The sequence below is a fragment of the Rhineura floridana genome, chromosome 1 (assembly GCF_030035675.1).
Source record: "Rhineura floridana isolate rRhiFlo1 chromosome 1, rRhiFlo1.hap2, whole genome shotgun sequence".
NCBI lineage: Eukaryota > Metazoa > Chordata > Lepidosauria > Squamata > Rhineuridae > Rhineura > Rhineura floridana.
Window position 1 is genome coordinate 179,947,116 of NC_084480.1, and position 23,168 is coordinate 179,970,283.

The 23,168-nt window shown below is 42.0% G+C and overlaps 1 protein-coding gene across 3 annotated transcripts in view; it reads right to left on the reverse strand.

Annotated features, from left to right (window-relative positions):
- Positions 1–437: 437 nt before the first annotated feature.
- Positions 438–23,168, reverse strand: part of SRD5A1 (steroid 5 alpha-reductase 1) — a 56,987-nt gene continuing 34,256 nt past the window's right edge. Inside the window, exons 4-6 of one of the 3 annotated variants that reach the window (XR_009758328.1) lie at positions 22,905–23,055; positions 4,146–4,384; positions 438–1,529 (exon numbers count right to left, since the gene is read on the reverse strand). Coding sequence is in view for 2 of the 3 variants with exons in the window: in XM_061588347.1 (XP_061444331.1) it covers positions 10,292–10,358; positions 22,905–23,055 (218 nt within the window). In the remaining variant the exon portion in view is untranslated. Of the gene's footprint in view, positions 4,385–9,861; positions 10,359–22,904; positions 23,056–23,168 lie in introns of those variants that run through there. The other 2 variants (XM_061588356.1, XM_061588347.1) reach the window with 2 other exon arrangements.

Below are 23,168 nucleotides of genomic sequence, written 5' to 3' on the forward strand. Positions count from 1 at the left end.
GTTTTGGTGTGTATCTCTGGAACCAGACCACCTAGAAACTTAATTTTTTTTTAAATGAAGGCTGAAAGTCCGGTGATTAAGGTGAGTCAGCTGGAGAGGCGGAGGGGACCCCCCAAAACCAGAGTCTCAGGCTGAAAAATGGAGGTCTGCCAACCCTAATGTGCACTAGGGTTGCCAGGTTCATGGCCTGAGACTGATCCTGTATCTTTAGGAGAAGAGAAAGTCAGCCAAGTGCAGGTGTTCTTGCAACCCTGTAATGGGAAAAACCACAAGGTGGAATTCTCCCTTCCCCCTGCACAACTTTTAAAGATACAGAAGACCTCTTGGTTGCCAGGCCCAGCCTCCAAGAGGTCTTCTGTATCTTTAAAAGTTGTGCAGGGGGAAGGGAGAATTCCACCTTGTGGTTTTTCCCATTATAGTGTTGCAAGAACACCTGCACTTGGCTTTCTCTTCTCCTAAAGATACAGGATCAGTCTCAGGCCATGAACCTGGCAACCCTAATGTGCATGGACATTTCTGCCATCAACCAAGATGGCGGTAGGGGCAACAGCCCCTTAAAGAAACCTCCGCCACCATCTTGGTTGATTGCAGCCCAGCATGTGTAGCAGCAGAAGACAGGAGATAGGTATGTGGAATAAGCGAACAGGTGGGGGGCCTGGAAGCTCCATCCCTGTGATCGCGGAAGGGGAGCGCTACTATTCCACCCTAACAAGTGGCCCCTCTGGGCTGCAGGGGCCCTTGGCCAGGGCCCAACCTGGCCGCCCTTTGTCACTGGCCCTGCAGCTAGGAAAGGCAAGGAGTGCTGCAGGATGTAGAAGCCCTGAGTGCTAGAACAGATCAGGATACAATTTAGTTCTACTATTCTTTTTAAGGCTCAGAGCCCTTTTACGCAACAGTGCAACAGCAAGTCTCTGATACTGGGGGAATGCTTTTCACCACAAATGCAAGGCTGAATACCAGCTGTGTATTTCTATTAATAAGAGGTATTTGGAAAAAAAGTGACTTGAAGCTTCAGCTTTATATCCACACAAAACTTCTAATCTATAATTACATTTGCAAAAAGAGTTTAAAAAATTAAATTGCAATAGCAATGTTGTTCCTTTATCATACACCTATTGTTGTTTTTAAATCAGTATTGTATATTAGCATAAAATCTAGATCAACATTCAGGCAAGTAAATTAATGAGTGTCAGTGCTTCCAGATGAATGTTTATTGTGGGTCCTCCAGCATCTCCACAACATTGGTGTCATCAAAATGCCAGCCTGAATTTTTCCCCATTTAATCCAGATTTTTGCTTTATGAGGAAAATCCACTAAATAAATTTTAAAAATCTGTTGTCAACAGCCCATTTGAGATTGCATATTAAGCCCCATCCTGAAGCGCTCTGTGTGAACAGTTCAATGAACATAGCCAAATCATTCATATTGTATATCCATTAGATATTCCTAGCAGATAGTAAATGATGCATCAAATATTCTTAGAGCTTTTGTTGTGTCTGACAGTATGCTAGCTTCTCCGCCCTGGGCTCCTGCTGGGAGGAAGGGTGGAATATAAATCAAATAAATAAATAAATATAAAAACTCAGTACGAAATAATTGGCTATTTGGTTTTGTGTTTTACTTTGCTTTAAAAACAGGGCATTGGGTGAGCCTAACAGTGTGTGAGTGCCATAACACTTTCTGTTCTCCTTCTCCTCTCCCATGCATCCCCAACACCCCCCAAATCTGCTCCAGGGGCAGCACCCACTCTTTGGAACTCCCTGCCTATTGCCATCAGGCAGGTCCCTTTGCTGTATTCCTTTCAGTGCCTACTTAATTTTTCCCTGTTTAGGCAAGCCTTCCCAAACACATACATGTTGATCTGTTTAAATTTCTTTTAGTTAGTAGCTGCTTTAATTGTTTTACATGTGTTTTAATTACTTGTTTTAAACTGTTTTAGTGATAATTTTAATGTTTTTTCTGAATTGCTTAGAGGTCTTTACATTCAAGTGGTATATAAAGTTTGTTAAATAAATAAATAAATAAAAATAAGGCTTTTGTAAGAACAGCATTTGCCGGGGTGGAGGGGAATATTAGAATTGGCTGCAGGTACTGGTTCATAGGTTACTGAGGTTGTTACCACACCAGGGCCCTTAATACTGCTGAGACATTGCTGTTCCACAATCAGCTGGAAGTGGCATTATAACTGTGGTTCCATATGGTATAATATAGTTGATAAAAATCCCAGACAGCCCTTCCTCACTGGCAAGACCATGTTTATGGGAAATAACCCCAATTTTCAATCAGCAAAGCTTTCTTGTTGAAATCAGCCTTCGAATCAATCATTTTTCTCGCAGCCATGGCCACTTTTTTTTTTAAAGGCCATTCCATTAGCTGTTCCCTGTCAGCAACCAGTCCTGTAACTATTCTCTCTACAGCCAGAGGAATCCCGCTATTTATGTATTCATTTGCTTTTTAATTTTGTTAGCACAGTTGTGCTTTAGAAATGCAGAAGCCATGCGGTCATCAAAGGCACCACCAAAGTGTCATGGACCACATATCCTGACAGGTGCATCAACAGTGCTTTGCCAGTCCACACTGGGAATTCAATTGTGTTGCAAGTAAGGAAAATCACCATAAACCAGGTCTTTAAAAGACAACACAGAAAATATTGGAGTTCAATAGCAACAAAATCTGAATTCTCTGCAACAACTGGGTGAATGTTAATTCCAGGTAAAATAGCTACTGTGTGGAAGCTGTAGCCATCTCTCTCTCCTCCCCCGTCAGTGTGTTGCTTTGTGAAAGTTCTACCAAAGAAGTTACCTACCATCTTTAAGTGTAACAGGACTTAAAAGGGATCATATATACTGTCTACAAATTTATGACCAATAGCTAGGAATCAGTCATTAATTGTTTTGATATTAGAGCCTCCATTATCCTCCAGTTAAATCTCTTTAGTTTCCTCTACTTTGTTTATTTTCTGCAATCTTCCAGCAAAGCCAGTATGGCAATAGATGTCCAAAACATTTATGGTTTAGATACCCTTTAATCCAATATTAAAGTAACTGACTACAACCGTAAACGTACACTCACAATGCCATTACTGCAGTTGGACTCATGGAAATTTGTCTTTTAACAATAAACACAACCAATGTAAAATGAAACAAGTCACAAATATCCCTTTTTGGGCAAAGTGCTTATAAGTGTGGTGAGTGGGCAGCTTCAGGAACACTTGGAGGATGGCTGATTTGTTAAACCGGGGTAGCCCACGTGGTGTCCAGATGATGTAGACTACAATTCCCAACATTCCTGACCATTGGCCATGCTGGCTAGGATGGTTGGGAATTTTAGTCCAAAACATCTAGAGGGCACCACATTGCCTGCCCCTGTTTTACACCTCTATGTTGTAATTTATTGTAATGTTTGTTCACTACTCTGGGAACCTTGGTAGAAGGATAATTTTTAAATGTAATAAATAATTATGTTTATTTTTATTTTCTTACATTTATATCCCACCTTTCTTCTCTCATGGAACGATGATAATAAAATATCAGTCTGCCTCAGGGCTAAGTCTGACACTGAAATGGCCTTCGCTATCCTGATGGATGACTTTTGTCATGACGGGGAATTCATCCCTGTTGATTCTCCTGGATCTTTGGACAGCCATTGATATTACCGACCATGGTATTTTACTAGCAGTAGTGTAGTAGCAAATTCAAAAGTGCAGAGTCCCTTCATGAGTCATGCCATGCCATGCCCCGTTTGCTTGCTTGCTCTCTGTTGTCATCTCCACACTCCTCAGTTCCTGTGCAAGCCTTGTCTCACAACGTCCCTAGGAGCCAATCAGCATGAAAGGGGAGTGTGTTAGCTCCTGAGAAGTGTCTTCTCAGTGGCTGACTCACCTCCTTTCACTCTCATTGGCTGCAATCAACAAAAAAGACAAGGAATTATATTAGAAGATTCTTCTCAGTAGCTAGCATATTCCCCTTCCATACTGATTGGCTCGCAGGACACTGGAGACATAGGGCCCTGGCTGGAACTCTGCTCCCAAAAAAGTAAAGGGTCTAAGACTCCCCAAGACCCCAGATAACTACACCCCTGCTTAATATATAAGATTCTGTGGGATGGGTGTTGGAAGCACTGTGATATGGTGGTTACACTCCTACCTGTAGGATCAATTCCAGAAAGTAGCAATAGCAGACTTCTTCTCAACCTCATGACATTTATGTTGTGGTGTCCCACGGGGTTCTTTCTTGTCCTCCATGCCCTTTAACATCTTTATGAAGCCAATGTGGGAGGTCATCAGGGGATATGGATTTAGGTGTAAACAGTATGTTGATGAAATCCACTTCTATCTCATGTTGTCTTCTGAGTGAGGTGAGGCCGTGCAGGTGCTGGACTAGTGCTGGAGGCAGAAATGGGATGGATAAGGGCCAATAAACTAAGGGTTGGAGAAGATTAAGGCTTTGTGGATGGTGCTTGGGCTTGGGCCTGTTCTGGATAGGACTGCACTTCCTCTTAAAGAGTCGTGTATGCTGGGAGTACTCCTTGATCCAGCTTTGCCACTAGAGACCCAGATGTTAGCACACAGTGCCCTTGTCCAGCTCCAGCTGGTTCTCCAGCTCCAGCCATTCTTGGACAGCAATAACCCAACTACAGTGACCCATGCTCCGGTAATTTCCCCCTTAGATTATTATAATGTGCTCTATGTGGGACTATCCTTGAAAGTGGTTTGGAAGCTACAATTAATACAGAATGCAACTGCCAGAGTGTTGACAGGGGTAACTAGCAGGTATCATATTAACATTGATCCTGAAAGATCTACATTGGCTGCCTATTCATTTCTGACTGAATTTAAGGTACTTGTGTTGACCTATAAAGTCCTAAATGACTTGGGGCCAAGGTATCTGAAGGAATGCCTCTCCCTGTATTATTCCTGGGTCATTAGAAGTAGACTGAGGCCCTTCTCTTTGTTCCACCAGGGGAGGTACATTGGGTGTTGACATAAGATAGCCTTCTGTGTGATGACATCCTGATTATGGAATGCCCTCCCTCTGGAAACACATCTGGTACTGACACTTATGACATTTGTAGGATGTTACCTGTATTCATGGAATATTAGTGGCCGCTGCAATTAAGACTAAATGTAGTACTTGTTCTTAACTGCAGTTTTTAATTATGTTATAACATAATTATAACCAATTATGTTATAACACATGCTGGGATCATGTGAAAAAAGGGTAGTCTATGTATATATATTTAATAAATATACAAACATTGAGTCATTCATTTGCAATGACAGTCCTCACAGGCATAGAGTATTTCCTTCAAATGTCTTTTTCCACTGGCATTATTTTGTTGCTAAACCAACCACTTTAAAATAGATCATCTCTCCAAAGAGAGTTCTGGGCTGCTGGCAGTTTTGAGTTATTTTATCTTCTGTTAACAAAGAGCGAGAATGGAACCTGAATACTAGGAAGGCTATCTTGTTTGATCAATTCCCTGCTACATCTACTATGGCAAGTACGCTTTTCAGATAAAAAAATCTGCCAGATCCCAGAATACCTCTGTCCACAATATAGCCCCCTTTCATCTTCCAATGCTTCACTATTTCCTTTCTCACTGCCAAAATCTCACTAAATCTTATTACATTTATATCCTATCTTTCCGCCAAGGAGCTCAAGGTGATCTACAAACATGGTTCTCCCCTGCCCAATGTTATCCTCACAGCAACCCTATGAGGTAGGTTAGGCTGGAATACATTATGCAATATACTTGTTGCAATGCCATCACAAAGCAAGAGAATTGCCAATTTTGGACTGGGTGGTATAATTCTAGCCATATAAGGTATTATTCTAGCCAATGTTGTTTAACTTATTTCTTGTCACTGATGGCCTTCCACCCCTTATTTGCTAAACTCTCAGATTCACCTCCCATGTCTCTTTTAACCCAGTCAAGCCTTTATAGGACGCCTGAGATTAACAAATTGTATCTTGTGTCAGTTTATGAGTCTGAAGCAAGTCCACCACCTCCTGATCCTTCCTGATAGCATGCTTTGCTCTGTCTAGTGTCTTCGTACATCTCATCTACATTCATTTTATTACTTATTATTTCATTTATATCCCACCTTTTCTCCAAAGAGCTCAAGTTGGTGTACATGGTATCTTCCTGCCCATCTCATCTTGCAACAACTCTTTGAGGTAGGTTAGACTGAGATTGTAACTGACCCAATATCACCTAGTGATCTTCATGGCTCAATGGAGATTTCAACCCAACTTCTAGTCCAACATTCTAATCACTACACCAGGGCCCTGAATGTTTGCCTCCAAAAGTCTGTTTGCTCCATATTAGGGCTATACACTGAACCCAGCATTGCAGCATCACCAATTTCTCAGTTGACAAAATGGCTACCTTTTAGCAGTCCCAGGCTTTGGAGGACCCTGTGGCACAAAATTGTTCTCCTAGCCAGGGGTTCTTCAAAAGTTCTGACAATGGCATCTCCTACAATGTGACTATGTCTGGTTTTCTCTTGCAATATAATTGTTTGGTTTTCCCTGCTTACACCCAGGCTCTTAATTGGTAACCCAGGACTCTTGCTATTAATTTTTTTAATTAATTAATTAACTGTTATCCAGCACCATCCTTCTTCTAACACAGACACACCAACCTCACAATTGGGCCTATATTGCTCTCTATACCTGGTATATGACTCTCAAACCCAATCTTTCCCCACCCCAAATGCTCCCAGAGAGAGGACAGCTGTAATCACAACCTCAGATTCCTATCCCTTTCTATCCTGGAAGAAAAAAACAAAACAAAAAAACACAGGAGCTGGACCAATTCTCTTGAGACAGTAGGAACCTAAAATGCTTTCTTTCCTATTAGGGCATCTGAAACTTTGTTTAAATCAAACTGATTCCACCTTCGCACCCTCTACACAGACTGAGTAGTCCCGTTGAAAAACAAGGAAGGGTATGCAACCAACCATAAACCAGAACAGTAGCTGTGACAGCTTGTCTTTTAGTAGCCCTTTGAGTCTCACTCAGAGAGCCAGTGTGGTGTAGTGGTTAAGGTGTTGGACTATGACCTGGGAGACCAGGGTTCAAATCCCCAGCCAGCCACGAAGCTCACTGGGTGACCTTGGGCCAGTCACTGCCTCTCAGCCTCAGAGGAAGGCAATGGTAAACCCCCTCTGAAATCTGCTTACCATGAAAACCCTATTCATAGGGTCGCTATAACTCGGGATCGACTTGAAGGCAGTCCATTTCCATTTTGAGTCTCACTCATCCTCTTGCCCATTCAGCCACCCTATGCCAACTTATTTGTTTCTTCTTTGCAGTGCAGGGGCCACTTTTGACTTTTTCTTTCTCTTTGATTATAGGTTCCTGCTGTCTCATCTCTGTGGATGAGCTCCCTATATCTGAAATCTGTAACCCAAGATCACTCAGCATAAGTGTTGCCTAGAAACTTGTCACAGTGGCAAGCATACCTTGCCTTTGGCCTTGATGAGCAACCTGAATAGAAATTCCCACCGGTAACGGTAACCTTGCTTACTGGAGAATCTTCGTCTATGTCTGACATCTTTCCTTCCAAGGGCTTCAATCAGTCTTTAGCTGTTGAACTAAATCCTCTATGCCAGCCTTCCCAACCTTGGGTCCCCTGATGCTGTTGGACTACAACTCCCATCAGCCCCAGCCAGCATGGCCAATGGTCAGGAATTATGGGAATCGTAGTCCAGCAACATCTGGGGACCTAAGGTTTGGAAAGTCTGCTCTATGATGCCCTTATCATCCAGAGTCCCAGACATGCCTTTTGCACCCTTCTCTATTTTGCTTCCTCCTCTTGCCATTTTAATTTCATCTCTGAAGTCAAACTGCTCTAACAAGCTGTTCTGATCCCTTGAGAAAAATACTGTTCCAGATTATTTTCTCAAATGTGTTATTCAAAGCATAACCACCTCATTGATCAGGGTGCCACAGATTATGGTGAAGTTCCTGATATTTATTTTTAAAGGGTCACTTTCGTCTAGGAGATGACAAAGTATACCACATCTCGGTTGACAGTTGGCCCTTCCCCCCTCTATTACATATATTTTTTTCCAAGTGTCAGTCTAATGGTCAACACTCCCAGGCATCTCTTTTCAGCTACCATTTGGAGGTTGCCACCTTTGATGCAGGAACAGCCTTTTTTTGAAGCCCCCAAACAAAATGAGATTTAGCAAGCAGAATACATTCAGCTCTTGATGCCTTCTCCCCAGGCAGTCAACAGCACAAGCATGTTTACATATAAGTAAGACCCACTGATGTGAAGGACACTCCTTAGCAAATGTGCATAGGATTGTAGCCCTACAATGCAACCGTGTATATGTGTATTTAATATTGAGTTGAATTGTTTTCAATGGGACTTATTCCCACATAAGTGTGTAGAGGATTGCAGTTTAAATGTATTTTAACAGTTGGCACCAAAAATATACCCATCAAACTGCTTTTCTCCCAATATCCCACTGTAATATCTAAGACCAATTAAGAGTCCTCTCTTGAGGCCATCATCTGCATAGAAAAGACAGATGTATTCTGAGAACCAGACACCCTTAGGATTTCCCACTTTTTTGTGTGATTAATAAGCAGCCCTATACTTTGAAGATTGGAGAAGCAGCACTCTGTGAGAGAATGTTGCATATCCTTTTGTTTTTTTCCTAATGTCTTTTTAATAGATATTATAATGCCACCTTTCAATTAAAAAAACTCACCCCAAGCTGTTATTGATCATGGCTGGGAATTAAGGTACAGCATGTGCATCTATTCTAGCTTCCCCCCCAACCCACATGAATTAATAGCAATTTTGGGTGAAGGTGGGAAGATTTAGATCTTTCATGATCCCTATCTTCAGAGTAGTGGTTTAAAAAAGCAAACTGAAAACACAGGACACCCTAATCATAGATTTCCTATATCATGTATAATTTGGTCCTCAGCAACACAACTACACTTCTATTAGAGACCAGCATTCTGAAGGACCATTTTCACCTAAATGAATGTTCCTGTTTGTTGTCTGAGGCCCTGTCCTGATTGTTCCCACCATCAGAGGTTAGGTGGGTGGCTATTAGAAACAAGGCCTTAGACTCAGACTTTGGTACTTCATCCCTGGAGATGCTCATTTAGCACCTACTCATAGTGCTGAGTTAAAACAAAGTGATTTGGAGGGGGTGCAGTTTGATGCTTCTGTCCTGCTATTGTTTAATTCAATATCTTTAGTACTTGACTTTTATTGTGGGTGGTATTAGATTAAGTCATACTCAGAATTGTTGTTGTTGTTATATGCCTTCAAGTCGATTATGACTTATGGTGGCCCTATGAATCAGCGACCTCCAATTGCATCTGTTATAAACCACCCTGTTCAGATCTTGTAAGTTCAGGTCTGTGGCTTCTTTTATGGAATCAATCCATCTCTTGTTTGGTCTTCCTCTTTTTCTACTCCCTTCTGTTTTTCCCAGCTATTGTCTTTTCTAGTGAATCATGTCTTCTCATCATGTGTAGAAAGTATGATAACCTCAGTTTCATCATTTTAGCTGATAGTTCTGGTTTAATTTGTTCTAACACCCAATCATTGTCCATTTATTTTAGGTCTAGTCTTAGTTAGATACCACTCTACACATTTTAATTCACTTTGTTATCTCCCTTGTATACTTAAAAGTAGAAAGGCAGGAAAGAAGCATATAATAACTACCTACAATAATGCCTGAGCATCTTTTGGAAGTGTAGTAGGGACCTTTTCCTTAGAATAGGCTTACACGAAAGGAAATTAAGGTTATAAAGGGTTGAGGTATGGTAAATTTGTAAGGGCTAAGGTATAGCACCTGTAATTTCATAATATTTTAAAAGGATATTCTTATCCAATTATTTATTCAATACCTTTAACATATGCTAATAGTCCTTTACATCATAAACCAGAAAAGACAGGTCCCTCCCCCAAGGAGTCTGCAGTTCAAAACATGTGCATATGTATATTTGTGAGGCTGAAAATGAAAATACTTGGGGAAAAGCCTACTGATTGTATGGGCTGTGCTTCCATGGAAGTTTGTTAAGACTTTTTCAATGCAAAATAACCGCCTAAGACTTTTCCAGTGCAGAACTTCAAATAACAGGGCATAACAGAAAATGTCACTGTCACATCATTAAGCACAATATTTGCATTGGCAGAAGTGTCCTTATCAGTATTTATAGATACTGATACTACATTTAGCCAATGTCTAATTTCTCTTATTTGTAATAGCAGCAGTTATTGTTCAGAATCAGCAGAAAATGTGAGGAAGAGTTCAGAACACAAATGGAATTAGAATTTTCCTGGACCGGGGGTAGTCTTCAAACTTGTTGAGGTACCAGCTGAAGAAGAAGAAGACAAAGTGAATAGTACTATTTGCTTAAATTATATAAAACTCAAAAAAAATCAGTCTTTTATATATCTGAAGTAAGGCCCAGACATGTCCTTAAATCTTCAGAAAAACCAAGGAATGGTACTTCATTGTACTTCTTCAAAAAAGAAGTGTTTATTATTACAGTGCAGCATATGTTCTAATTACATTTGTTCATTTATTTATTTGTTTTATTCAATGTATATCCCACCCATCCTCCCAAAGGAGGAAACATCATTATTCCAGAGCTTACATTTCTTACCTGCCTCAGTAAGAGCAAGAGGGGCCCAATGCAGTTATTATATATGTATTCACTAAATGGCGAAAAACCTTGCGGTTTAAGAACGCACCGATAGCCCACAGATATTTCTATCAAACTTTAGAAAGCAGGGAAATTGGGCAGCTATAGTGAATGCACCAGGGGAGCAGGAGACCTGACCTCCTCTCTGAGAGATTGGACTGCCCTACAAATTGGTCAAAATGCAAAGACAATTTGAGTCTTTCCAGTCCAATCCACTTCCTGTGTAGCTTGCAAAAATTTGGTAACATCTGCCTGTGAGCATATGGTGAGTGGTGGCAACACCTGCCATCTCCAAAGATGAAGAATTATATCTTTCTATGTTTGTTGGTGTTCTTCTTACTTTGCTTCTTTCCTGTGTTACTAATGTTTCTGCAGAGATCTAACCTAGAAAATTTTATTTCCCTCATTATTCATCTTAGAAATCTGTGTCAAATTTATTTTTATTAATTCCAAAGCCTTTTTATTGGTCGATGTCATATGATGATGAAGACAGCCTTTTGTGTTCCAAATTGGAGGTTATGTTCTATTTCTATTTTAGGTGCATTAACAGTTGAATCTGAAACTGCAGTTTGATGTAAAATCAGACTGATTACAATATGTTGCTACTTCAGCAATGACTCTAGCTGCTGGAAAAAAAAGGATGCATGTTTTCAGCCTGCTATGTTTAAAACACTTCATTTAAGGCAGGGGTTCTTAACCTGGGGTCCATGGACCCCCAAGGGGTTCATGGATAGATTTCAGGGGGTCCGTAACTTGGATGGGAAAAAATTTACATCTTTATTTTCACTAACCTCTAACTGAAATTTAGCATTTCCTTCCATTATGAACATAGGCAATAAACCACAGTAGTATAGCAGAACCTGTGACTTTTTCACCAATAGAAATCACAGACATTTTCATATCACATTACAGTTGTTGCAGATATCTCAAAATATCGTTTACACTCATCACTACTTCGAAATTACGGTAGTTATTAGACCTGCTGCTAGATCGCACGTGATCGCAGTCTTCCTGTCTACAGACGCTTGTGCAGCGTAGCTGGCCAGCTATCGGGTAACTGTGCCTAGTAGTCGTTCAGCCACCAAACGGTGAAGTCGCGTGTTCTCACATTGGTGACCCAGGCATCTACGTTGCTTTCCAGTATTCCCTATCTACAGTTGTTTGTTGACCAATACGTGGAAGGAGGTGAGTTGTTTTCATTGTTTGTTAAAGTTTTGCAAAACTGGACAGTTCAAATGAGAATTCTTAACTCTCCATAAGGAAGCACGGCCTTTTGTAACACGCAGGGCTGCGGAGTCGGTATGTCAAACCTTCGACTCCGACTCCTCTATTTTTCTACTGTCCGACTCCGACTCCTCTATTTTTCTACTGTCCGACTCCAATTCCTTCATAAATGGCAAATATATATTGATTTATGTTAAAAATTAATATTAAAAAATTAATTTTATTTTGAAGCCGGAATCTGTACATTTCTACCAACTCTGACTCAAAATTGCTTCCGACTCCACCCAAAATTGCTTCCAACTCCACAACTCCGACTCCACAGCCCTGGTAACACGGATAGGTGCGCAGGCTACGAGTGTAGACCAGGTAAGTTCAATGCATCTAAAGATGCAGGGTTTTTTTGTGCAGAGAAAGCTCAATTCGAAAAAGCTGGGACACTTCCAAAACTTGGATTTGCCATTTCACAAAAACCTTTACTTGAAGCATGCTATAAAGTTGCTTACCAGATTGCCAAACAAAAGAAGCCTCACACTATTGGAGAGACTTTAGTCAAGCCATGTGCACTGGAAATGGTCAAGCTGGTTTGTGGACTGGAACAGAGGGAAAAACTGGAAGCGGTTCCCCTGTCAAATGATGTGATACGTTCTAGAATAGTTGATATTTCTTTTAACATCTTGAAGCAGGTCATTGAGGAATTGGCCATTCCCTTCAGTATGCAACTGGATGAAACTACAGACATCTCTCAATGTAGCCAGCTCCTTGATTTTGTTCGTTGTGTGCATGCTGACACCATCAAAGAAGAATTCTTATTTTGTGAGCCCCTTTTGGAAACTACAAAGGCCACCGATGTTTTGGAAATGGTAGAAAGTTTTTTTGCCAAACAAAACTTTGACTGGAAAGAAAAGCTTCATACACTTTGCACATAGGGGGCTCTTGCGATGCTTGTTAATAACATCTGGTTTTGCGACTTTAGTGAAAAAGGAAGCTCCTCATGTCATCATCACTCGTTGCTTTTTACACAGACATGCACTGGCAACAAAGACTCTTCCAACAACCCTGAAAGAAGTTTTGTCAACAGCTATAAAAGTCATCAGACTCACGGAGTTGGGAGTTGGAGATACTGCTTGGCAGTGGCTCCGCTCCTACTTGGTGGATCATCTCCAGAGGGTAGGGCTTGGGGAGCATTGTTCGACACCCTGGACTCTCCATTGTGGAGTCCCGCAGGGATCGGTCCTGTCCCCTGTGCTTTTTAACATCTACATGAAGCCGCTGGGTGCGGTCATCAGGAGCTTTGGAGTGCGTTGTCACCAGTATGCTGATGACACGCAACTCTATTTCTCCTTTTCATCTTCTTCAGGTGAGGCTGTTAATGTGCTGAACCGTTGCCTGGCCGCGATAATGGACTGGATGAGAGCTAATAAACTGAGGCTCAATCCTGACAAGACCGAGACGCTGTTGGTGAGTGCCTTCTCTGACCAGATGGTGGATGTTCAACCTGTTCTAGCTGGGGTTACACTCCCCCTGAAGGAACAGGTTCGTAGCTTGGGGGTTCTTTTCGATCCATTCCTGTCTCTCGAGGCGCAGGTGGCCTCGGTGGCACGGAATGCATTCTACCACCTTCGGTTGGTAGCCCAGCTACATCCCTATCTGGAAAGCGACGACCTCGCTTCAGTTGTGCATGCTCTGGTAACCTCTAGATTGGATTACTGCAATGTGCTCTATGTGGGGCTGCCTTTGAAGACAGTTCAGAAACTACAGCTAGTGCAAAATGCAGCTGCTAGACTGTTGACGAGGACTAGGTGGTCCGGACATATAACACCTGTTCTGGCTCGTTTGCACTGGCTACCTATTTGTTTCCGGGCCAAATTCAAAGTGCTAGTTTTGACTTATAAAGCCTTACACGGTGCGGGACCACAATCCAGATATTATGGATTCATCTGTAGCCCGCTGTGATGAGTTCGCGAGGCACTTCCAGGATAAGATCGCATGCATTCGCCGGGACTTAGACTCCAATCTTATGACAGTGAGTTCCAACGAAGCATCCAGAACGCGGTCTTGTCCTTATTTATTGGATGAGTTTCAGTCTGTACAGCTTGAGGATGTTGACAAGATCCTTGGACTAGTGCGGGCGACCACATCTGTTCTGGACCCTTGCCCCTCTTGGCTGGTGAAAGCTGGCAGGACCGGAACCGCCGGCTGGGCCAAGGAGATAATAAACGCCTCTTTGAGAGAGGGAGTGGTCCCTGACTGCCTAAAAGAGGCGGTAGTGAGACCGCTCCTGAAGAAATCCTCTTTGGACCCAGATAACCTGAACAACTATAGACCTGTGGCGAATGTTCCGTTCTTGGGCAAGGTACTGGAACGGGTGGTTGCCGGCCAGCTCCAGGGGCTCTTGGATGACACTGATTATCTTGATCCATTTCAATCCGGTTTTAGGCCCGGTTTTGGCACTGAAACAGCCTTGGTCGCCCTGTACGATGACCTTTGTCGGGAGAGGGACAGGGGGAGTGTGACTCTGTTGATTCTCCTTGATCTCTCAGCGGCTTTTGATACCATCGACCATGGTATCCTTCTGGGAAGACTCACGGAGTTGGGAGTTGGTGGTACTGCTTGGCAGTGGCTCCGCTCCTACTTGGTGGGTCGACACCAGAAGGTAGTGCTTGGGGAACATTGCTCGATACCCTGGACTCTCCATTGTGGAGTCCCGCAGGGATCAGTACTGTCCCCCATTCTTTTCAACATCTACATGAAGCCGCTGGGTGCGGTCATCAGGAGTTTTGGGCTGCGTTGTCATCAGTATGCTGATGACACGCAGCTCTATTTCTCCTTTTCATCCTCCTCAGGTGAGGCTGTTAACGTGCTAAACCGTTGCCTGGCCGCAATAATGGACTGGATGGGAGCTAACAGACTGAAGCTCAATCCAGACAAGACTGAGACGCTGTTGGTGAGTGCCTTCTCTGCCCAGATGGTGGATGTTCATCCTGTTCTTGATGGGGTTACACTCCCCTTGAAGGAACAGGTTCGTAGCTTGGGAGTTCTTTTCGATCCTTCCCTGTCTCTTGAGGCCCAGGTGGCCTCGGTGGCACGGAATGCTTTTTACCATCTTCGATTGGTAGCCCAGCTACGTCCCTATCTGGACAGTGACGACCTTGCTTCAGCTGTTCATGCTCTGGTAACTTCTAGATTGGACTACTGCAACGCGCTCTACGTGGGGCTGCCCTTGAAGACTGTTCGGAAACTACAGCTAGTCCAGAATGCAGCAGCCAGATTGTTGACGCGGACCAGAAGGTCCCCTCATATAACACCTGTTCTGGCCCATCTGCACTGGCTTCCTATTTGTTTCCGGGCTAGATTCAAAGTGCTGGTTTTGACCTATAAAGCCCTACACGGCATGGGACCGCAATACCTGGTGGAACGCCTCTCCCAATATGAACCTACCCGTACACTACGCTCAACATCTAAGGCCCTCCTCCGAGTACCATCCCATCGAGAGGCTCGGAGGGTGATGACTAGAACCAGGGCCTTTTCAGTAGTGGCCCCCGAACTGTGGAACAGTCTTCCTGATAAGGTGCGCCTGGCGCCGACGCTACCATCTTTTTGGCGGCAGGTGAAAACCTTTTTATACTCCCAGGCATTTTAAAGTGTATTTTAAACAGCATTTCCGTATTTTGGATGTTGTTTGGTTCGTTATTGTTTGTTTGTTTTGTTTTTTGATTTATTGTATTTATATATTGTGCTTGTTTTTATCTTTTTGTACACCGCCGAGAGAGCCTTCGGGCTTAGGGCGGTATATAAATTAAACTAAATAAATAAATAAAATAAATACCTAGCGGAACGCCTCTCCCAATATGAACCTACCCGTTCACTACGTTCAACATCTAAGGCCCTCCTCCGAGTTCCGACTCATAGAGAAGCTCGGAGGGTTGTAACAAGATCTAGGGCCTTTTCAGTGGTTGCCCCCGAATTATGGAACAGTCTCCCCAATGAGGTGCACCTGGCACCTACACTTTTATCTTTTCGGCGCCAGGTTAAAACCTTTTTATTCTCCCAGGCATTTTAATCTATCTTTTTAGCTTTTAATGTATATCAGGTTGTTTAATTGTTTAATATGTATGCTTTACTGTTTTGTGATTCTACTGTATTTTATCCTATGTTGTGCACCGCCCTGAGAGCCTTCGGGCTGTGGGCGGTATATAAATCAAATAAAATGAATAAATAAATAATCAACTTTATCAGAAGCAGGTCTCTGAATCATCGCATTTTTAAAAGATTTTGTCAAGAAGTGGGAGCAGAATATGAAGGGCTTCTTTACCACACAGAAATTTGCTGGCTCTCAAGAGGACAAGTCTTGAAGCGCTTGTTTGAACTAAGGGCAGAACTTTCACTTTTTCTGAAAGGACCCCCCCCCCCACTTTTGGAATACTTTGAAAGAAAGGGTTTTATCCTTGGGTTGGCTTACCTGACAGATATTTTTAACCATATGAATGAGATAAATCTTTCAGTTCAAGGTCCTGAAGTCACCATTATGGATGCTACTGAAAAATTACACATTTTCTTGGCTAAGCTGCCGATATGGAAGAGGAGAGGAGAGACATCCTTGCAAACTTTTAAATGCTGGAGGAAGTGCTTTACCAAGATGGAGTTGAGATACAAAATTGTCTGTCAGTTTCTTTGAAAACAGAAATCTGCGAACACCTGAAAACAGTTCAGAACTCTTTCAAAAGTTATTTCTATCTTGATGGCATTAAAGTTGAACCATGGATCCGCAATCCTTTTCTTTCTGATATAAACTATATCGAAGATGTTGACCTAGCCAAAGATGAACTCATTGATCTTAGGACAAAAAACTTGCTACAATTGGAGTTTAACTCAAAAAGCCTTGGAGAATTCTGGTGTTCCTTGCGAGAAGCCTATCCTCGCCTTGTAAAGTGAGCTATGGAAGCTTTAATTCCATTTGCAACAATATATCTTTGTGAATCGGGATTTTCAGCACTTGTAACCATCAAAACAAAAAAATCAAAATCGATTGGATGACCAACATGATATGCGTGTTGCCTTGTCAAAGACCACCCCACAGTTTAATGTTCTTATTTAAGCTAATCAACAACAGCCTTCACATTGATGTCTTTAAAAATAAAATTTAACTTTAACTTGCCTATATTTTAAATGTATTCTCTTGTTATTTAATGTGTTAATAAAGAAGCACATATATTACTATATCACAAATTTGTTTTTTTAATATTTTGATAAATGTATTTCAATATAATTGGTTTCTTTTGCAATCCTATGTATTTTATTTTATGCATTTAAAAACATTATTCTGAGAAGGGGCCCACAGGCTTCACCAGACTGCCAAAGGGGTCCATGGCACATAAAAGGTTAAGACCCCTGGTTTAAGACAAGGTGGGCATGGTCAATTAAAAACATAGAGCAAACCTGGAATTTTGCTAGAATATATTTCACCTCCCACTGTTTTATCTTGAGCAAATGGTGACACTCCTGAGGTCTACCGGAGACTATTCTGCAGAATAGTCAGTGCTATTATTCCACAATTATTTTTGGAGTTTTTTTAGTGTAATTTTTTGCAAAGTGTTGCTGTACTTCACATATTCAGAGAAATAGAAACAAAAGAAAATGATTTCCTATAGGAAACTTCACTAAAATTGCAAAGGAAATCAGACATATTTAAAGTGACCATTTGAACTATATCAACTGTCTTAATATTGCTTCCTCCCTGCTAAAACAAGATCAGCACAGCACATGTCTTCTTTCTATTATTTGGGCTGATTGCAGGTGTTGCCAGCACTCAACATATGCTCAGAGGCACATGGATTGGACTGTGAAAGACCACCCCAAATTGTGTTTGCGTTTTGACAAATGTGTAGGGCAGTCCAATATATCAAAGAGGAGTTCAGGTCTCCTGTTCCCCTGGTGCATTCACTAGGGCTGCTCAATTTCCCTGCTTTTTAAAGTTTGAAAGAAATATCTCTGGGCTATAGATACGTTCTTAAACCACAAGGTTTTTTTCCCCTATTAGTGAATTTCTCTGCTTTTTAATCCAGGAGGTAAGAAATTGGACACTGTGCAAGTTTGCTGAGAACGGATCGATCATTTGCATGCTTATTGAGTTCAGTGGGATTTACTCCCCTGCAATCATGCTTAGGATAGGTGAAACTGACCACAGGGGATGGGAGGAGGGGGGAGGAAGGGCAGAAGGGAGGAGGGGATGGCAGCAGGCAGGAGGGGAGGGGAGAAGGGCAGGTTTGATCATTTGCATGTTTATTGAGTTCAGTGGGATTTACTCCCATGCAATCATGCTTAGGATAGGTAAAACTGACCTTCGAGGAGGAGGGGGGGAAGGGGCGGATTGGAGGGGGGCAAAGGAAGGGGGACGGCAGGTTTGATCATTTGCATGCTTATAGAGTTCAATAGTATTTACTCCCATGCAATCATACTTAAGATAGGTAAAACTGACCATGGTGATGAGGAAGGGGAGGGGGAAGGGGAAGGAGGGGAGGGGGAGGGAGCGGCAAAGGAAGGGGGAGGGAAGGGGCAAAAGGGAGGGTAGGTTTGATCATTTGTAAACTTTTTCAGTTCAGTGGGATTTATTTCTGTGCGATCATGTTTGAAAATGGAAATGGACTGCCTTCAAGTCGATCCCGACTTATAGCGACCCTATGAATAGGGTTTTCATGGTAAACGGTATTCAGAGGTGGTTTTACCATTGCCTTCCTCTGAGGCTGAGAGGCAGTGACTGGCCCAAGGTCACCCAGTCACCTTCATGGCTGTGTGGGAATTCGAACCCTGGTCTACCAGGTCATAGTCCAACACTGACCTGGGGGTGGGACAGGGAATGTAGGAGGAGGGGGAGGGAAGGAGATTGGGTGGGTGGGCACTGGGCAGAGGGGAAGCCCCTTTTCTTTCCAAAAGGAAAACTCTGTGAACAGGATAATTGCTTTTCAGCGTTTCCCCCACCGTTTTATTCTACAGCAGGCACATGTAGCCTACCACCCAAATTAAAACCAAAGTTGTCCCAGCCACATCCACACTAGGCCATTATTTCACTTTGGATTGTCATGGCTTCTCTGAAAGCATCCTGGGAAGTGTAGTTAGTGAAGGGTGCTGAGAGTTGCTAGGAGACGCCCTGTTCCCCTCACAGACCTTCAATCAGAGTGGCTGACTGTCAAACCAGTCTGGCCACTGGAGCTCTGTCAGTGGAATAGGAGTCTCCTCTCAGCACCCTTCACAAAGTACATTTCCCAGGATTCTCTGGGGGAAGCCATGACTATCTCACACAAACGCAAAGTCTGGTGTGGGTGTGCCCCCCTGATTAGCCAAGTGAAGCCAATGTGAGTCTGGCTTTTAGAACACTGACAGTTGGTTCTTACTGAGCATGCCCTACACTATCATTCAATTCAATGCAAAATTAAACATCAGCCAGGGATTTTTTAAACTCTTGAACAGCAGAAGATGAAGGTCAGAGTATGGGGCAAGGTCAGTAATAGGATTCCAGGTACCCTGTGAACATGGCTGATTTTTAATGAATTTCAGCAGATTATGAGAATTCTGACAGAAAAAAGTCAAGGAGTGCTATGGGTTTTTTTTCTCTCTTTTTACACTTTGAACTCTCAATTCTCTCTGACTGTTTTGTGTATCGCGATGAAAATTTAGAGGGTTGTTAAGCAAGCATTTCTGAGTTCAGGACTATCGGTTTTCTAAGGTTTTGTTTTGAAATGAGCTTACGGGAAGCATCAGAATGGCATGGGGGTTATTTTCAATTTAACATTGCGGAATGTGAAAAATCCACACTGGCTATAGTATACAGCCACTCTCATGGCTGTATAATTACATTCCTATACTGCCATATATCTGTAGGTTTCTAGGTAGTGTTACAAGTGCTCGGGCTAATCCCCATTTTGGTTCATTTGGAGTTGAAGGGGTGGCAAGGCCCTGGAGTATTCTGGACTGCATTTCCCATCCCACAGCCCCTGTTTTCTGACTCTTCGTGCCTTCCTGTCAAATGAGGACAAGAAGCAAGGACCATCTTTTAGCACTTTCAGAGGAACATGAAGACCCTGAATTATATGTTATCTCATTATTGGCAGATTTAGAAATATAGCATTAGAAAGCAGAACTAGTTTTTGAGTGTCAGCACAACAGCACAACACACATAACATGAGATCCCCTCATACCCAGACTCCTCCTTTTCATGTTGATTTGTAAGAGGAAAAATGTATTTAAAAGCAGGGTTTGAGACCCAAGGAGGGCGATCTGAGCTCCAACATGTGTAACTATGCTCTCAAGGAATGTAGCGCAGGACTGCAGGCCAGCTTACCCCTTGACTCCTGATTTTTCTTGTGTTCTTCCTTTAAAAGGTCTGACAAATCATGACATGTATTATAAAATCCCCAAGCAGTTGCAGTCTTTTCTTTGATTTTGAAGGCTTGTACTCTTTACAATATCCCTGATAAGCTTCATTAATTGTTTTTATTGGGTTATCTGATTTAAAACAATGATCACCCCCCCACACACTTTCCCTTATCAATGAACCATTTCTCTATTTTAGATAGCCACTCTACCTCATGACGCCCAGTTCCCATTGGAAGAAGGTAGTTACTTCTTTGTTTTAAAGATTGTTTTATTATGTTCATAATGTTGAAAAGTTGTTTTTGCTTATTATATTTGTTAGGTCACTTTTCTTTTTTTTGTTATTAGGAAATTGTTTTTGCAATTGTTTTTGAGATGTATTTTTGTTCACCTTGCTGTAAGCCGCCTTGAGCACAATTTTATGTGGAAAGGCGGCATGCAAATAAAATGATGATGATGAAATGATGATGAGGCATACAAGATGTAGACAGAAGGTTTGACATACTTAGAAAAACAGTCAAAAGAATAAAGAGTCAGTTATTATTTGTGGTGGTTAAGGAATGTCTTGGGGAAAATTAATTAAGTATTGAGAAAAGGAGAGTGTAAAATCATCATATAGGCCAGAGATCCTCTGGGTTTAGTCAGAGCTTGGAAAAGTTACTTTTTTGAACTACAACTCCCATCAGCCCCAGCCAGCATGGCCACTGGATTGGGCTGATGGGAGTTGTAGTTCAAAAAAGTAACTTTTCAAAGCTCTGGTTTAGATGTTAAGCAAAAGGGAGCATGAGGGTCCCGTCCCCCCTTCCTTCTTTGCTGGTCAGAGAACACTCAAAAGCACAGTCTAAAAGCACTGAGAAATTCAGCTTTCCACTTGTGGGAAAGGAGTGCTATCTTCACTGTGACTGAAACATTGAAGGCCACACTGTACTCCATAGCAAACTTGAAAAAGCTTCTTCCTTTGCCCCACTTTGGAATGCAATGTTAAATGGGGGGGGAAATAGCAAACAGCTTTTTGAATTTAATCTGTGAAGTACCTCATAGCCAAATTCTAACCCAGAGCACCCAATATCTGTGGACGTTGATGTCCATGTGGAACCAGTTTCTGATAGCACTTAAGTTTTTCTGAGTGTCAGCAAGAAATACACAAACAACATGAGATCACCTCTACCCAGACCCCTCCTTTTCATGTTGATTTGTAAGATGGAAAGTGTATTTAAGAGCAGGGTTTGAGACCCAAGAGGAGCGATCTGAGCTCCAACATGTGTAGCTGCGCTGTCAAGGAAGGGAGTCTGTGTCTCGGGGCAAGCTTTGAGACAAGAGATTCCTTCCTGCTCTTTGGCCAGAACTTCATATCACTTCAGCTGTATTCCACTGCCCACTCCTGGGCCTAAAATAGGTAATCTCTGCTACCCGCCATTCCTGATAGCAGTAGGGACCTTTTATTTCTTTAGTTCAGAGTTATGAATGGGTTAGCATATTAATGATGAATGCTGCACCCAGTAATTTTGTAACACTATTCTTCTCTTGTCTCTCAAAAGAAAACGTTGTTTTAGTCTGGTTTGGACCTGCATTTCTTGGGTTATACACACACTATTGAGGCACATTCAGGGCAAAGTGCTTGGTTTATCCCTAGCACAAGATCCTCCTCCTCTCAAGGTGGCGTGTTTAATGGGACATGGGGGTGGTAGGTTCACACACTCAGGTTCCCAACAGACTTGTGTTAACAGTAGTTTACATAGTTAGCCATCAAAGTAAAATAACATGGCAGGCATAAAAATGGCAGATTAAAAGTCAGTTTAAAATAATCAAGATATTTAAAATGCCTGGTTAATAAACAAAATGAAAAAAGTATTTGTCTGGCAGCTAAAAAGACTATGAAGTTGGTGCCAAGCGAAATTCCCTAGGGAAGATGTTCCACAACTGGGCCACCACAGCCAGCGAGTGGTAGAAGCCAGAATGGATTTGTCAAGAATAATCTTGGAATAATTTGTTCAGACCAATTGTGGGAATGCTGTGGATGTAATCTATCTTGATTTCAAAAAAGCAAAGTTCCCTGTAATACTTTTATTAGTAAACTGGTTAAATTCAAGCTAGACGATAAAAACTTCAGGTGGATTCACAGGTGGTTGGAAAAGCATATTCTGAGAATACTCACATTACTTCCTTATCGAACTGGGAGAGGTTTCAAGTGGGGTGCTACAGGGTTCTGCCTGGGCCCAGTACTCCAATGTTTTATCAATGTCTTAGATCAGCATTCCCCGACTTGGTGCCCTACAGATGTTTTAGACTACAGCTCTCATCAGTCCCAGTCAGCATGTCTGTTCTAGCAGGGGCTGATGGGAGTTATATTACAAAGCATATGGAAGGTACCAGATTGGGGAAAAATTAATGATTAGAGGGACCAATAACCATGATTTAAAAAACTGAGTGGTATGTTTAGACCAACTCAATTTAGCTCCCCTATTTCTTCCATTGACAAATCTAGATAGTAAACAGTTCTAACTCTATACAAGGGGGGGGGAAGAAACCTTAAGGATGGATGATCACAGATAAATATGCATTAAAAACTCACATCATATAACTCAGATGAAAATTCAAGAGAAATTAGAATTTCTGAAAACTCACTGATGATGTGAATATGCCCTTCTTCCTAATATCAGAAATGTACTGGTAGCAAAAGCTGTACTTTCTAAGGTACAGCAGGCAACAGCAAATCCACACCATTCAAGAATTTCTCCAAAGAAGTTGGCTCCAGACACGTATTCAAACATTCCTCCTGAAGAACAAAACATAGTTGAGTAATACCTTAGCAATTAATGTTTCAATAGTTTTAAATTATTGTAAATCTGGAAGTATTTGGAGTTCCTTGAAATCAAGTTCTTAAAACAA